At 42.2% G+C, this 15455-nt stretch overlaps 1 protein-coding gene across 1 annotated transcript; it reads left to right on the plus strand.

Moving 5' to 3' along the window:
- The first annotated feature begins 1217 nt into the window (after nt 1–1217).
- Nucleotides 1218–9794, plus strand: DPPA4 (developmental pluripotency associated 4). The gene is made up of 7 exons (XM_067737268.1): nt 1218–1504; nt 3254–3413; nt 4319–4482; nt 4570–4620; nt 4966–5263; nt 6739–6934; nt 8238–9794. Exons 1-7 carry the CDS (start codon nt 1481–1483, stop codon nt 8266–8268), a joined length of 924 nt encoding a protein of 307 aa, XP_067593369.1. The 5' UTR covers nt 1218–1480; the 3' UTR covers nt 8269–9794.
- The last annotated feature ends 5661 nt before the right edge of the window (nt 9795–15455 follow it).

Genomic DNA, 15455 nt, shown 5'->3' on the forward strand with positions numbered 1-15455 from the left:
TGATTTCTGGTTCTTTCACTTACTGTGTCAAGCAAGTTACCAACACAATCTTATACACACTTTTGTCATCTATGAAATGGAGAACAATAAAATAATGGCTGTGTGGGACTTCCCTGGTGGTCCAGTGGTTAAGACTCCATGCTTCCACTGCAGGGGGCATGGGTTTGATCCCTGGTCGGGGAACTAAGATCTCGCAAGCCGTGTGACATGGCCAAGAAAAAAAATTAATAATGATAATAATAATAATAATAGCTGTGAACCTTTAAACCCAGAATTAGTACAAAACAAATACTCAATGGACTTTAAAAAAAAATTTTATTTTATTTTTGGCTGCGTTGGGTCTTCATTGCTGTGCACGGGCTTCCTCTAGTTGCAGTGAGAAGGAGCTAGGCTTCGTTGCGGTGCGCAGGCTTCTCATTGTGGTGGCTTCGCTTGTTGTGGAGCTAGGGCTCTAGGCACGCAGGCTTCAGTAGTTGTGGTGCACAGACTTAGTTGTTCCACAGCATGTGGCGTCTTCCCAAACTAGGGCTCAAACCCGTGTCCGCTACATTGGCAGGTAGATTCTCAACCACTGAGCCACCAGGGAAGTCCCTCAATGGACTTTTTTTTTTTAAGATATTGGGGGTAGGAATTTATTAATTAATTAATTTATTTTGGCTGTGTTGGGTTTTCATTTCTGTGCGAGGGCTTTCTCTAGTTGTGGCAAGAGGGGGCCACTCTTCATCACAGTGCGTGGGCCTCTCACTATCGCGGCCTCTCGTTGTGGAGCACAGGCTCCAGACACGCAGGCTCAGTAGTTGTAGCTCATGGGCCTAGTTGTTCCGTGGCATGTAGGATCCTCACCAGGGCTCGAACCCGTGTCCCCTGCATTAACAGGCAGATTCTCAACCACTGCGCCACCAGGGAAGCCCCCTCAATGGACTTTTAAAACTATTATTGTTAGTTGTTGGCAGATGGGAAGGTTCTAGTTATTATTAGTACTGATGGAAAACTGAAGTTTTAATAAGTTGAGTAACTTGCTTAAGAAATGAAACGTATATGGTACAAGAAAACAGTTTTGCTTTCTTCAAGCCACTGGTTTGGCCCAGAATTCTGTTGTTTCCACAAGTTTCATCATTAAATCCTGTCACACATCCCCTTCAGAAGTCTCTAGCAACTTTTCTTTTTCCCTTGGAATTTTTCTGAAGGAATTTTCAACTTCCCAATGTCTCCGGAACCACACCCTGCGTAATAATGTTAAAAAAAACTCACTGGAAAGGGCCCGGAATGTTATTATGTATTCATTCATACAATAGTCACTCATGAATAAGAAAGTGTGCAAGCTTAGCTTTCACGGGTTGTGGGGGAAGGAACAGAGGGGAGGAGAAAAGGAAAAGTGCTTACGGGCGCCGGAAGAAGGAGGAGCCTTTAAAAGAGCCACCTTGGGCCAGGGGCCATTTCAGAAGTAAGGAGAGTATCATCAAGCTTGAGATTTCTGATCATGGAGAGTGCAAAGAACAAGGAGGTAAGTACAATCTGCACGGGTTTGCTTTTGTCTGTCTTTGTCAATCTTCGTGTTTCTCTTTCTCTTGGGCACACTTACTCCCTCTTTTGAGGAGAAAAGAAGGTCCCTTAGAATTTCCTTCCCTTCACTTGTTGAAAAAAAAAATCAAGTTCCTGGATATAATTGCTCCCTGGTATACTGAACCAGATCCTTTAATTTTGATACTACAGATACAGGTTCGAGACCAAAATTGCTGCGTCTGGATTCATCTTTTCTTAGGGTTGTTAGGGCCAAGGAACAATGGGAAACCAGACGTATTGAGCAACACTGAGGACAGCAACTAAAGTCAGACAGGCTGTGGGGCTTTGTTGAGAAAAATTGAATCCCTCTGCCAGTGCAGCCTGACCGCTCTCCGGGTCTCTTTCCTAGAGCTAGGTCATTTTTTGCCCTCCCAATTTTAACTAAGACTTTTGGGAGGCCCCAAAGTGAGTGAGGTACAAAGTGCACTTTGTATAAGTGTTATGCCAATGTGAGATTTGAATATGAATGTAAACCTGCTATAGAGATGTAAAAATGTAATTCGTACTCCCTTCTTGGAGGTGATAGGAATTAGATTTGGAAGCAAATCTGGGATTTAGTATTGACTTGGGGTTTAATTTCTATCGCAAGTGTCTACCTGTGTGCCCTTAGTTATGTAACCTCTGAGCCTCAGCTTCTGCATCTGAAAAACAAAATAATAGATTGTTGCTGGATTGCTGTGGGGATTAAAAGAAGGAAAATAAGGAGTCTGTGGTGTGGAACAATGCCTGATGGAAACTATAGGCTCAAAAAATGTTGTTTCTTTGTATCAAACAGCTTTATTCTCACTGTTCTCTTGTTTCTTTTGAATTAACCAATATTTATTGAGTGCCTACAACCAGAGGGAAAGGAATTCTACCCTTGCGGAGTTTATAATCAAATGGAGTAACAGTCATGGATCAAATCACACAAGCAAATGTAAAACTGCAACTGACAAGTGGTAGGAATGTGGCAATGGCGCAGTAGATTTGTACTGGTCTATAAAGTGGAGAAAAGGTTACCAGCTGAACTAACACTTGAAGTGAGATTCTGAAAGCGGATTAAGGGTTTAAGAACATGAATATAAGGGAAGGTGGTGTGTGTGGAGCTGAGTGATATCCTTTCAGGCAAAATAACTAGGTTGGAAAGGAAAGTAGTTTTGTGGCAGTAGCTTGGGGCAATAGTATGGGAAAGGTTTATCTGGAAGAGGTAAATGGGAGGGGGGGGGAAATGGGGAAAGAGGGGAAAAAAAACCTTCCAGGTGAGGGATAATGGGTATTGTGGGTGATGTAAGGGCTTTCTCCAAAGCAGAGGCTAGTTTCTTCTATGAATTTTGTTTATATATATATATATATATTTTTTAATCTTTTCTCGTACATTTTTGGACCTTGCCGCCAAGGCTTGTGGGATCTTAATTCCCCAACCAGGGACTGAACCCTGGCCCTTGCAGTGAAAGTGCTGAGTCCTAACCACTGGACAACCAGGGAATTCCCCTTTTCTCATACTTTCAGATTGGCCTTCCACTTCTCTATCACTGCTTCCCTTTCTTATAAATAAACCTGAGTATTAAGATGATACCCAGAAGAGAACCCATGTTGCCAGCGGAGTTCAGTGATTATCTTGGTACCTTGGATGTGAGGTGTCATAAGTCAGGTAGTGTATATGGTGGGTTGGACGCCCAGAGGAGTGACTTTCTGGTTCCTCTATCCCCAGTGCAACTCCACAAAGAAGACAGAGGAAGAATATATGAGCTGCAAATTCAAACGTACATCAGTAGATGTCGAAGAGGGACAGGGGGCTTCTGGTAAACCAGATATACTAGAAAACTCGGCAAAGAGGACCAAAAGAAAAAGATCTATAAAAAATAACAGAGGTAAGAGATCTACAGTTCCTCAAATCCTATTTCCCTGGGTCCGAGAAGACAGGGATTTTTCTGAAAAAGTAGGGAAGAAATTTCAGTCCTGTATTCTGCAAATCCTACACTTCCTTCGAAGCTTAGTTTAAATCTCACCTCCTGGTTGTGATCATTATTTTGCCTACTCTAGATTCTGGGAGTTAAGGATCTTCATGTGCAATGATCTGGGGACAGAGACCTATAAATTCAAAATCCCATCCTTGAAACTCTACTTCCTGTCTTAAAAATATGAGGAAAGTAGCTACCTTGCTGAGTTGGATTGAGGTCAGGGTGGAGGGTCAGTTGTAATTTACACAGAATAATTAGGTAAACAGCCTACACTTCATCTGACTGAACGGGCGCTCAGTCAAACCTCGTGACTATTAACGTCAGTCTTTCCTGAATGGTGAGAGCGTGTGAGGGGCAGCAGGAGACCAGAGTGCTGCCCTAGTGGGGTGGGCTGCCAGAATTATGGGTATTAGTCATTGTGTAGCATTTCTGGGTGGCTTATTTTGTTTTTTGCGGTGAGAGGGCAAGGCATGGCCTAGTAGTTATGACCTCAGGTCTAAAGCTTCTATCATTCCCTGCATTGGAAGTGCAATCTCTAGGTCAACCTCCTCAGGGTCTGTGGTTTAGAGCCCTCACAAAAGAGCAAGTGTGCGTGAGTAGTGGGGAGTTTTAGGAAGTAAAAATACTGAGGCATTCAGAAATATTGTCAGTTATAGTTTTGAGGTTCTATCCCTTGAAGGTTACGTGGTCTTTGGCAAGTCATTTAATTTTACAGTGGGGATTAGACTATAAGGACTAAAAGTGATTGTACTTTTGACATTTTAAAAGGCTACACAAAAGTTAATTATTGCTAATTTTATCTCATTCTCCTTCAGCTTGTTGTCCACGAAAAATGCCACAATGTTGTGACAGTGTGAAACCTCAGAAGAAGACGATGCCAATTCCTCCTTTACCTTCTATACTGCCGCCTGTCAATCTGATTCATAGGGATGTTGTGCGCGCTTGGTGCCAGCAGTTAAAACTAAGCACCAAAGGCCCGGTGAGTGTCCAGGGTAGGAGTTGATGCTCTTGGGAGGAAGACTACGAGCCTCAGTTTGATTATTAACTCATTTTTCTCTTGTCTTAGAAACTAGACGGATATAAACGACTCTGTGAACATGCCTACCCTCATCAAAAAGTGAGTAATTTGTAGGGAATTTGGCCAAGTCGAAGGTTTAGTTATTCTCATCCTAATCACCTATTTTAGCGTTAAAAGGTGAGTAGAGGACTTCCGTGGTGGCGCAGTGGTTGAGAGTCCGCCTGCCGATGCAGGGGACACGGGTTTGTGCCCCGGTCCGGGAAGATCCCACATGCCGCGGAGCGGCTGGGCCCGTGAGCCATGGCCGCTGAGCCTGCGCGTCCGGAGCCTGTGCTCCGCAACGGGAGAGGCCGCAACGGTGAGAGGCCCGCGTACCGCAAAAAAAAAAAAAAAAAAAAAGGTGAGTAGAAGAATTGTCTTTAATCTTTTAAACCCTCTATGTAGAACATTCCTGCCACAGCCGAGGAGGCCAGGATCCTATCACTAGCGAGAAGAAAATCAAAGATGGACGAGGGGGAACTACCTCTGGAATGTTCTGATGAAAAGATGTCTTCTGAAGTGGCTGCTCCTCCTGAGGAGGGAGCTCCTGCCCTTGAAGAAGTTCCTGCCCTTGAAGGAGATCCTACTCTTCAGGAAGTTGTATCGACTTCTGCCTCTGACCCAGGAACTGTGTTTGCCTCTTGGAGCAGAATGACGGCCAGGGCCATAAAGATGGAGTCGGTGCAATCACAGGAGACCTGTGGTAAGCTCACTAGTAAGAACTGCTTCTGGTTCAGGTGGGAAAATAAGTTTAATTGATATTAACCGCTGATTAACTTCAGGGTGTTATCAAAATCATCTGAAGACCTGGTGATTCCTGGGCCCCACCCACACATTTTCCTGGTTCAGGTCTGGGTAGGCCCTAGGAATTTACATTTCTAACAATCTCCCAGGCACGGCTAATCTGGGGACCACATTTTGAGAACCAGTGATCTAAATTAATGAGGTCATCAGAAGGGGATAGAAATCTGGCTTCATTTCTTTTCGCCTCCTTTAAAGAACTAAAAGTAAAAGCAGTCTCTAAAATCAACTGCCTGAGCTAAAGCCTTGGATCTTCTAGCATCTGTCAAGTAAGTGGCATTAACTGTTATTTAATCTAGTTCTCAGTTTATTCGTGGTGATGTAGGTTAATAATAATACCTACCTCATGATGTTATCGTGAGAGTTACAGGAGATAAAATTAAGGCCATGAACTGGTTAGCACATTACAATGCCTGTTGAGACCCCTGTCCCCCTATAACTGGTAACCTCCCCCTCCCCTTGGGAGCAAAGCCTGGGGCCAGGCCCTGTCCACTGTCTGTTGCACATAGTGGGGTGTTGCTCCAGGATCTTTCTTCAGACATGTAAGATCCCCCATCCATTAAACCATTGATATTGCTAAAAAAAAAAAAAAGAGTTGAGACCTCTGAACTTGTTTTATGAGGGCCTTCCCAGACCACTCTGGTTTAGCCTTTCTATTGAAGGAAACCAGAACGTCACCCCAAAATATGCCTCTTTGCCATAAATATCTTGAGCTGAAGGCAATCAAAAAGCAGCAACCCCAAAAAAGCTCTCCTTTTTTGCCCTAAGGCAGGATTATCTATTCTCCTTTTGCTGGAGACAGACTTATCCACTGAGAGTGGGCACCAGAGCAACCAGCAAAGAAACCTCATCCATTAGTTTCCTCCCATATATTTACCTTCCCACCGTTTGCCACCCTTGGGAGCCTGCTTCCCTTTGTCCTGTCATTTCTTTGCAAATGTATTGTTCTTTGTCAAAGATGTTACATAAGATGGAATTCTAAGCTGCCATTTTGAGCTAGTGTTTGCATTTTTCCTGCACTATGTGCGCTGCATGAATTCATCAACTGTTTTTCCCTTGTTAGTCTTTTTGTTAGAGTCCCAGGTGAAAACCTAAGACGGGCAGAGGAAAAGCTTTGCCAACCTCCCAGCCACACTGTCATCTACCCACTTGCCTCTACACATCCAGATGTATTTTTTGTTTCTTTTAAAATATTTAACAGGAACTGTTTTTGCATTATTTTCTAAAGGGGAACAGCGTAGAGTAAGTTAGGTTTCAGGGTTCATATCTGGGAGCTGGCACTTGAGGAAGACAGTAGCATCAAAGGCCATGATGCAAACTCGAAGTTTAGACTTTGGTCTTGCTATGCTTGTCCTGAACCTCTCTTTCCTTCCCCAGGGGTCTGGTGGTGTGTGGTTCACGGGAGAGGTCTCCCTGCTAACACAGAGGGCTGGGTTCATTTACAATTTCATGCTGGACAGGCTTGGGTGCCTGAAAAACGAAGGAGGGTGTCTGCGCTCTTCTTGCCTCCTGCGGGCAATCATCCTCCCCCACACCTGGAGGACAACATGCTGTGCCCTGAGTGTGTGCACAGGTAAACACATGGTACCCTTCTACACACTAAAAGTGGGCATCTGGGTTTTAGTTGGGGGAAAAAGGAGATACATATTCATCTTAATTAGCCCTGTATTTCAAGCACAAGTTGTCAATAAAGATTTTCACAAAACGTTTTACTTGAGTAAGTGTCTTCCTAGGAGAAAGGGCATTTTTATGTCAAGGCATAATGCTTCTACCTGGAGACCCATAATTTTGGAGCAGTAACCAATTGTATAATTACTATGTTCCCAGTATACGCACTACACAGAAATAATGACTAGCAAAAAAACCCTTCTTTTAGGTGGCCTACAGTCTAAGGGGGATGACTGGTACGTAAACGACTGTATCACCATGTGATGACTGGTATCAAAGAAGAGGTTTCTTAATTTAAGGGAAGAATTTTCTAGATGGAAAGGAGGAAGTAAGAAAAACCTGGCTTCTAGATAGTTTTTCGGTAATTACTTGAACATTGATAAGGAGAAGAGTTGCATTGGGTTGAGGACAGAGCTTCAAGGAACAGCAGTGTTTTAGGGGCATGTTAAAGGAGACAAAAGAGATAAGGAGAAAACCTGAAATATGAAGTCAGTGGGGAGAATTTGCATGGGGAAATTGTCTTATAAAGGAGGTAGAGATAACATACTTGCTTGGAAAAGATAAGGGATTCAAAGCAATAAAGAATATAGATAATTTGGGGGTGGTTGAATAAGGGGAGGAGAGAAATAGAGGCTACAACTGGAGGTATTTTCTGAAAGATACGAATGGAGAAGGGGAGCAGTAGGATGCTTGGAGGGGATTGCCATGTGTTTTCTGTTAAATTGGGCCACGTGTGTATCCGGGCTTAGCTTGGAAGAGGGGCCTGCAGAGGAGGAGGATGGAGAGAAGGCCATCCCTCTGAATAGAGGGGCTTGGAGCAGCCCAGACTTGGCTCCCAGGGATCCATTTCCTCACCCTGTAATTGTCCAGGAATCATCCTGGGCTTCGTCCCGTGCTCTCTGTTGGCCTGTTGGGGACCCACTTTTGGCGTCATGATGACTGAACACCAGGGATCTAGGGCAGCTGGCAGAGGATAGAAGCCTCAAGTGGGGCGGGGTGGGGGGAGCTCAAGCTGCGGGATCTTAGTTCCCTGACCAGGGATTGAACCTGGGGCTATGGTAGTGAAAGAACTGAGTCCTAACCACTGGACCACCAGGGAAGTCCCAAGGGCAATTTTGTTGGCATTCCAGGAGTGGGTTTCTTGGTTATTTTCAAGAATGCAATTTGATATTTCGTCTTGATTCTAAAACATTTCATTTGCTTTTTAGGAATAAAGTATTAATGAAAAGCCTGCAGTGAGATCACAATACCAGTAAAAAGGGTACAGCTATGATTATAATTAATGATAGAGAAGTGACTACAAATCAACTCCACGGCTATGATTATAATTAATGATAGAGAAGTGACTACAAATCAACTCCACGGTGCTATTTGACAGCTGAACTCTGGGCCACTCTGCACTCTCCATGCTTCCTGCTTACAGGGTTGCATGAAGAAAAGCCTGTGAACTGCCAAAAGTGGAAGTGGCTATCTCTCCAAAGACTCCCAGCCCTAAGGGAGCAGACGAGAAAGGAGATGGGGACATTTTAAAAATGCTAATTCGATGAATGGAATTAATTTACTTGAAAGTGCCTCAAGTGAATTTCTACATTGGGAAAAATGGGGCTTATAGGCAAAAGTTCAAATTTGGTTATGTACACCTTAACCAAGTATTCAAACTTATCATCACCAGGAATGGTAAGAGTAGCAATGTGTTTCCTGATGGGATACAATATGTCACTGATAATATTGCCCCAAAGAATCTATTCACAAGGATGCAATCAGTCCTGATTATGCCTCTTGTCTCCGCATAATTAAGTGAGCTTACCTTGTTTTGGGTGGCAGTTACTTAGATGCACCCATATGTAAATATTCACAGAGCTATGCACTTAAGATGTCTGTATTTTACTTATATGTAAATTATATATAATTTTTTTAAGTGTCCCACATTGAATGATAAGTTATAGTGCCTCTAGGAAAAAGGCAACTAGAAAATTTTGAAATTAAAGCTTTTATTTTAAAACAAAATTCTCAATTGTGTATGTGAAATGATTCTTTTGAAATATGTCAGATCATGACACTGCTCAAAACCCTCCCATGGATCCCATTCAGAGGGAAAACCAAAGTCATTGTAATGACCTCCAAGACCTTAACTAAAGTGCATTCTACCCCGTGCCCCTTCATCTCCTGCCTCATCTCCAACACCCTGCCTTTGCTGTTCTTTGACCATGCCTCACACGCTCTTACCTCAGGGCCTTGTCACTGGCTGGAATGCTCTTTTCCCCATATGTCAATATGGTAAACTTTCTTTTAATTCTTTCTTCGAATGCCACTTTGTCAAAAAGGCATACTGTGACCCCCTATTTAAAATCATAAACTGTTTCTCCAGCCCTATATGCACCCTGGGTCCCAATTTCTATTTTTCTATAACACTTGTCTCCTCTAACATGTTAATTTGTAATTAATTATTGTTTGTCTTCCCCTAACAATACAAAAGGATTTCTGGGGTACTTCCCTGGTGGTGCAGTGGATAAGAATCTGCCTGCCAGTGCTGGGGACACAGGTTCAAGCCCTGTTCCGGGAAGATCCCACATGCCTCGGAGCAACTAAGCCCGTGAGCCACAACTACTGAACCCACGTGCCACAACTACTGAGGCTCATGTGCCTAGAGCCCGTGCTCCGCAGCAAGAGAAGCCACCACAATGAGAAGCCCATGCACCGCAACGAAGAGTAGACCCCGCTCGCCACAACTAGAAAAAGCCTGCGTGCAGCAACAAAGACCCAACACAGCCAAAAGTAAAAATAAACTTTTTTAAAAAATGGATTTCTGTCGGTTTTGTGCACTTAGGTATCACAGCCTCCTAGAACAGCCTGACACGTAGTTGGTACTCAATAAATGTTTATTCAATGGATGATGAATGAGAAGGTATGAAGTGAATTATAAAAGGAGATGGATTACAAGTTTCTTGGAAACCAATATTAAAAAATAGATCTCTGTCCTGTCTATCTATATTCTCTGGGAAAATAAATTGCTTTGAGTTACATTTTGGAAAAAAAAACTTCTCTGTTGTAACACGCAGTATTCCGTTTTCTAGTTCCGCCATAAAACTCATAGTTTAATTTCCTCCAAAATACAATTTTGGAAGGTCTCTAGTAAATTCTTTTAAAACTGTTTAGCAGGATTTGTGTTTCCCCCATGAGCCACACTCCTGTTTTAGAATATGAAGGGCTGAAGTGTTAAGAATGCCAGTAATCACCCAATATTTCAATCAGCCTTACCTGAAGGATATAGCTGAAATTGTATTTTTTGAAAGATAAGGAGAGGAAAAAGAACTTCCATTACTAAGGGGTAGACATCAGATGACAAAAGATGAAGTAAATGGGTCCACAAGACATTTCTCTTTAGAAGAATTAACTTGAGTCATCTTTTGTTCCTGGCCAGGAAAACCTAGATTGGAATGGCCTGAAGGAGGTAAATTGCTCCAAAAGATGTTACTTTTCATTTCTGAGTCCACTACTTAAAGGGACAGATTTCTCTGAGAAAGAGTTTTGAGCTGACATCAGATTGAATGGCAAATAAGAATTTAAAAAAGGAGAAGAAAGGACATTCCAGCCAGTAGAACGGGTTGTGAGGCTCCTGAGGTGGGAAACAAGAAAACTGAAAGGCCAGTGCGTTGGGAGTTCAGAACCAGGGAACATAGATATTGGATGAGGCTGGAAAGGAATGGAAGCCCAGACAAGAGAAATCCTTTGTTTTGCCTTTATCTTAAAAAATAGAGGGGGGCTTCCCTGGTGGCCCAGTGGTTGAGAGTCCGCCTGCCGATGCAGGGGACACAGGTTCGTGCCCCGGTCCGTGAAGATCCCACATGCCGCGGAGCGGCTAAGCCCGTGAGCCGTGGCCGCTGAGCCTGCGCGTCCGTAATGGGACGGTATATTGGAGGGAGGATAATAGAAAGTAAGGAAAAAGTGATTCTAAAACTGATGTCTATCAACAAATTACCACTTCCATTGTTCAATTTTTTAGTCTCTTCACTACTTTTTAAAAAATTTTGTTTTCTATTGGAGTATAGTTGATTAACAACGTTGTGTTCTCTTCATCATCTTTTATATTAAAAACCATTTGGTAATCAAGATGAGTAAGAAAAGGGACAGTCCACCTACCCAAAGTAAATAGGATGCCACTTCTTTATCCAGCTAACCCATGGGGTGGGAGTGGCCAGAATCTCCTGGAAGGGGCAAAGAGAAAATTCTGTGGTGATGGAAATATTTTCTGTCTCGACTAGGGAGTTGCCTACCATTTTTCAAAACTTATCAAACTGTACACTTAAGATCTGTGTATTTTAGGACTTCCCTGGCAGATCCAGTGGTTAAGACTTTGCCTTCCAATGCAGGGGGTGTGGGTTTGATCCCTGGTCAGGGAGCTAAGATCCCACATGCCTCATGGCCAAAAATCAAAACATAAAACAGAAGCAGTATTGTAACAAATTCAATAAGACTTTAAAAAATGGTCCACATAAAAAAAAATTTGTATATTTTACTGTAAATTTTACCTCAAAGGAAAAAAAAAGGTTTAGTTTGGAGATCAAAGAGGAAATTGCATCAGTCACATGACTCCTAGGATTTGTATACAGAGGCCTCAGAGTAGAGTTTGAGGAGGTCGTTTATTCTCATGATGGATGACCAAGAGGAGTGGCCCAGTACATTAGGGAGATTTATAACACTGAGAAGGGTTATAGAAGAAGTTCACAGAGACTGGACAAGATTTCCTCAGTAACTCAGAACTCCTGTAGCTCTAACACTGGAAAACGAAGGTCAGAACTTGATTCCTTCTGCTCTTCCTCAAAAGCCCTGATTAAATCTTCTCTGATAACTTTATTTGATATATTCCTTTTTTTTTTTTTTTTTTTGCGGTACGCGGGCCTCTCACTGTTGTGGCCTCTCCCGTTGCAGAGCACAGGCTCCGGACGCGCAGGCTCAGCGGCCATGGCTCACGGGCCCAGCCGCTCTGCGGCCTGTGGGATCTTCCCGGACCGGGGCACAAACCCGTGTCCCCTGCATCGGCAGGCGGACTCTCAACCACTGCGCCACCAGGGAAGCCCCCTTTTTTTTTTTTTTTTTGGCCACGCAGTGCAGCATGGGGGATCTTAGTTCCCAGACCAGCAATTAAACTCATGCCCCCTGCAGTGGAAGTGCAGAGTCTTAACCACTGGGCCACCAGGGAAGTCTCTATATTTCAATTCTTAAAACTACTACCTCTTTTATCCATACTGGATTGGAAGTCACTACTTATTTCTTACTGTTAAGAAACACAAGAGCCCAAGCTTTGGGGGCAGCCAGATATGTTTACAAGTTTCTATCCTGAAAGCTCAGTTCACTTGATTTTTAAAATGAAGGTAACAACTCACACTTGCAAGGTTGCTAGGTTGAAAAAAATAATGTATGTAAAACAGTTATGTTAGGAAAGTGATAGGCACTCAGCCAAGAGTAACTGCTGTAGTTTCTACTATGTTTTGCCTCTATCTTTCTTTTCTGCACTGAACTGATATGTAATTACCAAGCACTTATTAGCCACTTCAAAGCTGTGTGGCTTTGGGAATTTAATTAATCTCTCTAGCCTTAGGCAGGTTTATTGAACATATAGGTTTATTTACAAACAGTGAAATTCACCCATTTTAATGTATAATCCTTTGAGTTTTGATAAACGCATGCATCCATGTAACTACCATCACAAGAGCTAGAACTTCCATCGCTCCAGAAAATTCCTTCTTGCCTCTTTGTAGTTAACTCCTTTCCCCTCCTCAACTCCTGAAAACCAAAGATCTATTTTCTGTTCCTATAGTTTCGTCTTTTCCAGGATGTCTTATGAATGGAATGAGACTGGGTTATTTAATTTAGTATAAGGCATTTGAGGTTGACTCATATTTTTGAATGTATCACCAGTTTGTTCCTTTTTATTGATGAACAGTAGTATTCCATTGTGTGGATATGCCATTTTGTTTATCCATTGAGGGGAAGCAGAATATGCCACCCCGGAATGTGGCTTTGGCATATGGATTATTTTGAGCTGAAGACAAGCAGGGACCAGCAGATTCAGAAAGAGCTTTTTACCTTCCCCTTAACTGCCTCAAAGAATTTAGATAGAGGACCTATACTAGGAAGAAAGCTATTACTAGAGATAATATTTTATATAAGAAAAACTTATTATCAGGACTTCCCTAGCAGTCCAGTGGTTAAAACTCCACGCTCTCAATACAGGGGGCACAAGTTTGATCCCTGGTCAGGGAACTAAGATCCCGCATGACGCATGACATGGTCAAAAAATAAAAGACTCATCTACATGGCAGAGCAAACATTTGTTTACCAAACATTTGCTCTTCTCATCTTCCTGAGAACTGTCTTCCTCCGCCTTGAAGCCCCAGACCCCTACCCCTTCTCTTTAGCTTGGGATGGTATATACGCCTCAGTTACCTGACTGCCAGGGAGTCCACATATTTTTATGGGGCTCCCACACATACAAAATTTGATTTTCTCCTGTTAATTTGTCTCATGTCAATTTAATTATTAGACCAGCCAAACTACCTAGAAGAGTTTTCTGCTCCTACACCATTCACCAGTTGAAAGATATTTGGTTATTTCTAGGTTTTGGTGATTATAAATAAGCCCTCTATAAACCATCATATACAGTTTTTTGTGTGAGCATTCAAGTTTCACTCATTTGGGGGTAAATATCTAAGGAGGGAGATTCTGAGTCATATATTAAGTATGTTTAGCTTTACAAGAAACTCTCACACAGTTTTCCAAAATGATGGTGACATATTGCATTCTCACCAGAAACGTATGATCTCCTCCTCAACACTTGATATGATCAGACTTTAATTTTAGTTATTCTAATAGGTGTATAGTGGTATCTTAATTGTGATATTAATTTGCCCTCCATATAGCTTCTTGATGGAGTGGCTGTTAAAGAATTTTGCTCTTTTTTTTGGCAGTGGGGTTGGGGGTGGGGATTGTTTTCTTATTATGGAGCTTGAGGAGTTCTTTATATATAAATTTAGAATCAGCATGTCACCTTCTGCAGCAAAAATCCTTTAGGGATTTTGATGAGTTTTCCGGGTCAGTGAGTAATGGGAAAAGCAGCTTGTTGCAGGTCCAACAGGAGAGACTAACTCTAGAAAAATGATATTTGGTATTGTGTTGTAATGTGTTAGGGATAGTTATGTTTCTTGCAAGAAGAATACATTTAAGTACGTTCCTCTGTAAGAAAATATCTAGCCTTAAGTAGAATGCAGTGTGTAAGGAGTTCTGCAAAGTAGCAGAAGGCAATAATGGAATGCAGGTGAGTTGTATGTAATGTGGAAGGTATTAGGAAATGAAGATAACAGTCAACTGTGTTAAATTCTAAGACTTCATTGCCCTAGATGGTTAATATAACTCAACTACAATCTAATGCAACGATATGACCTGTGAGTGGGGACTACAGAAACACAAAAGATGACACACATGTATGTTGGGCAAAGTGTTAATGACCTGCCAAGATTAAGGAAGTAAGAAGTCTAAGACCTAGGTTTGAGACCAGATGTGCTATTTTAGTAGATGGTTGATATTGAGTATCTGTCACCTGAATAGCAGTGATCATAATATTTATCTCACAGGATTATAAGGATTAATGAGATAATATACAATATACTTCATAAATTGACAGTCTATGCAAATGCTCTTTATGACTATTTTATTAAACTCTTTCTTAGCTTCTGTTCTTCAATATTAAGTTGCCCCGAATAGAATACTTCCCTAGCCGAGCAGTCTGCCTCCTATGGATGGGCTGTCTTGAACACTTTGGGTAGTTGGTGCCAACAACATAATTTGAGTAGTGACAGCAAGGTTAGCAAACTGGGAATTTGTGCTGCTCAGAACAAAGACGGGAATGTGAATCCTTTTATTAACTTTAATTTCCCTCTTATTCTCTCCAGAAAAAATAAACAATTTATGAGAGATTGTGTAAACATGCATTTTTTTTTAAAAGTCACTTGTTGGGAAGACATTAATGCTACAAAATCATAATTCTTACGTTGAATCATTTTGCCTAATTTTGGTATAAAGCAAGGCCAGAGAAAGCAGACAGATAGAGAAGGGGAGGATATTATTCTTAGTGTCTACTACCATACATTACTCTCTCCATACTCTATTTTGAACTATTGAGATAAATAATGTTCATCTTTTGTTTTTTTTGTTTGTTTGTTTTGTTTTGTTTTGTTTTTTGCGGTAAGTGGGCCTCTCACTGTTGTGGCCTCTCCCATTGCGGAGCACAGGCTCCGGACGCGCAGGCTCAGCAGCCATGGCTCACGGGCCCAGCCGCTCTGCAGCTTGTGGTATCTTCCCAGACTGGGGCACGAACCCGTGTCCCCTGCATTGGCAGGCAGACTGTCAACCACTGCGCCACCAGGGAA

This window comes from Pseudorca crassidens, chromosome 5 (genome assembly GCF_039906515.1).
Source record: "Pseudorca crassidens isolate mPseCra1 chromosome 5, mPseCra1.hap1, whole genome shotgun sequence".
NCBI lineage: Eukaryota > Metazoa > Chordata > Mammalia > Artiodactyla > Delphinidae > Pseudorca > Pseudorca crassidens.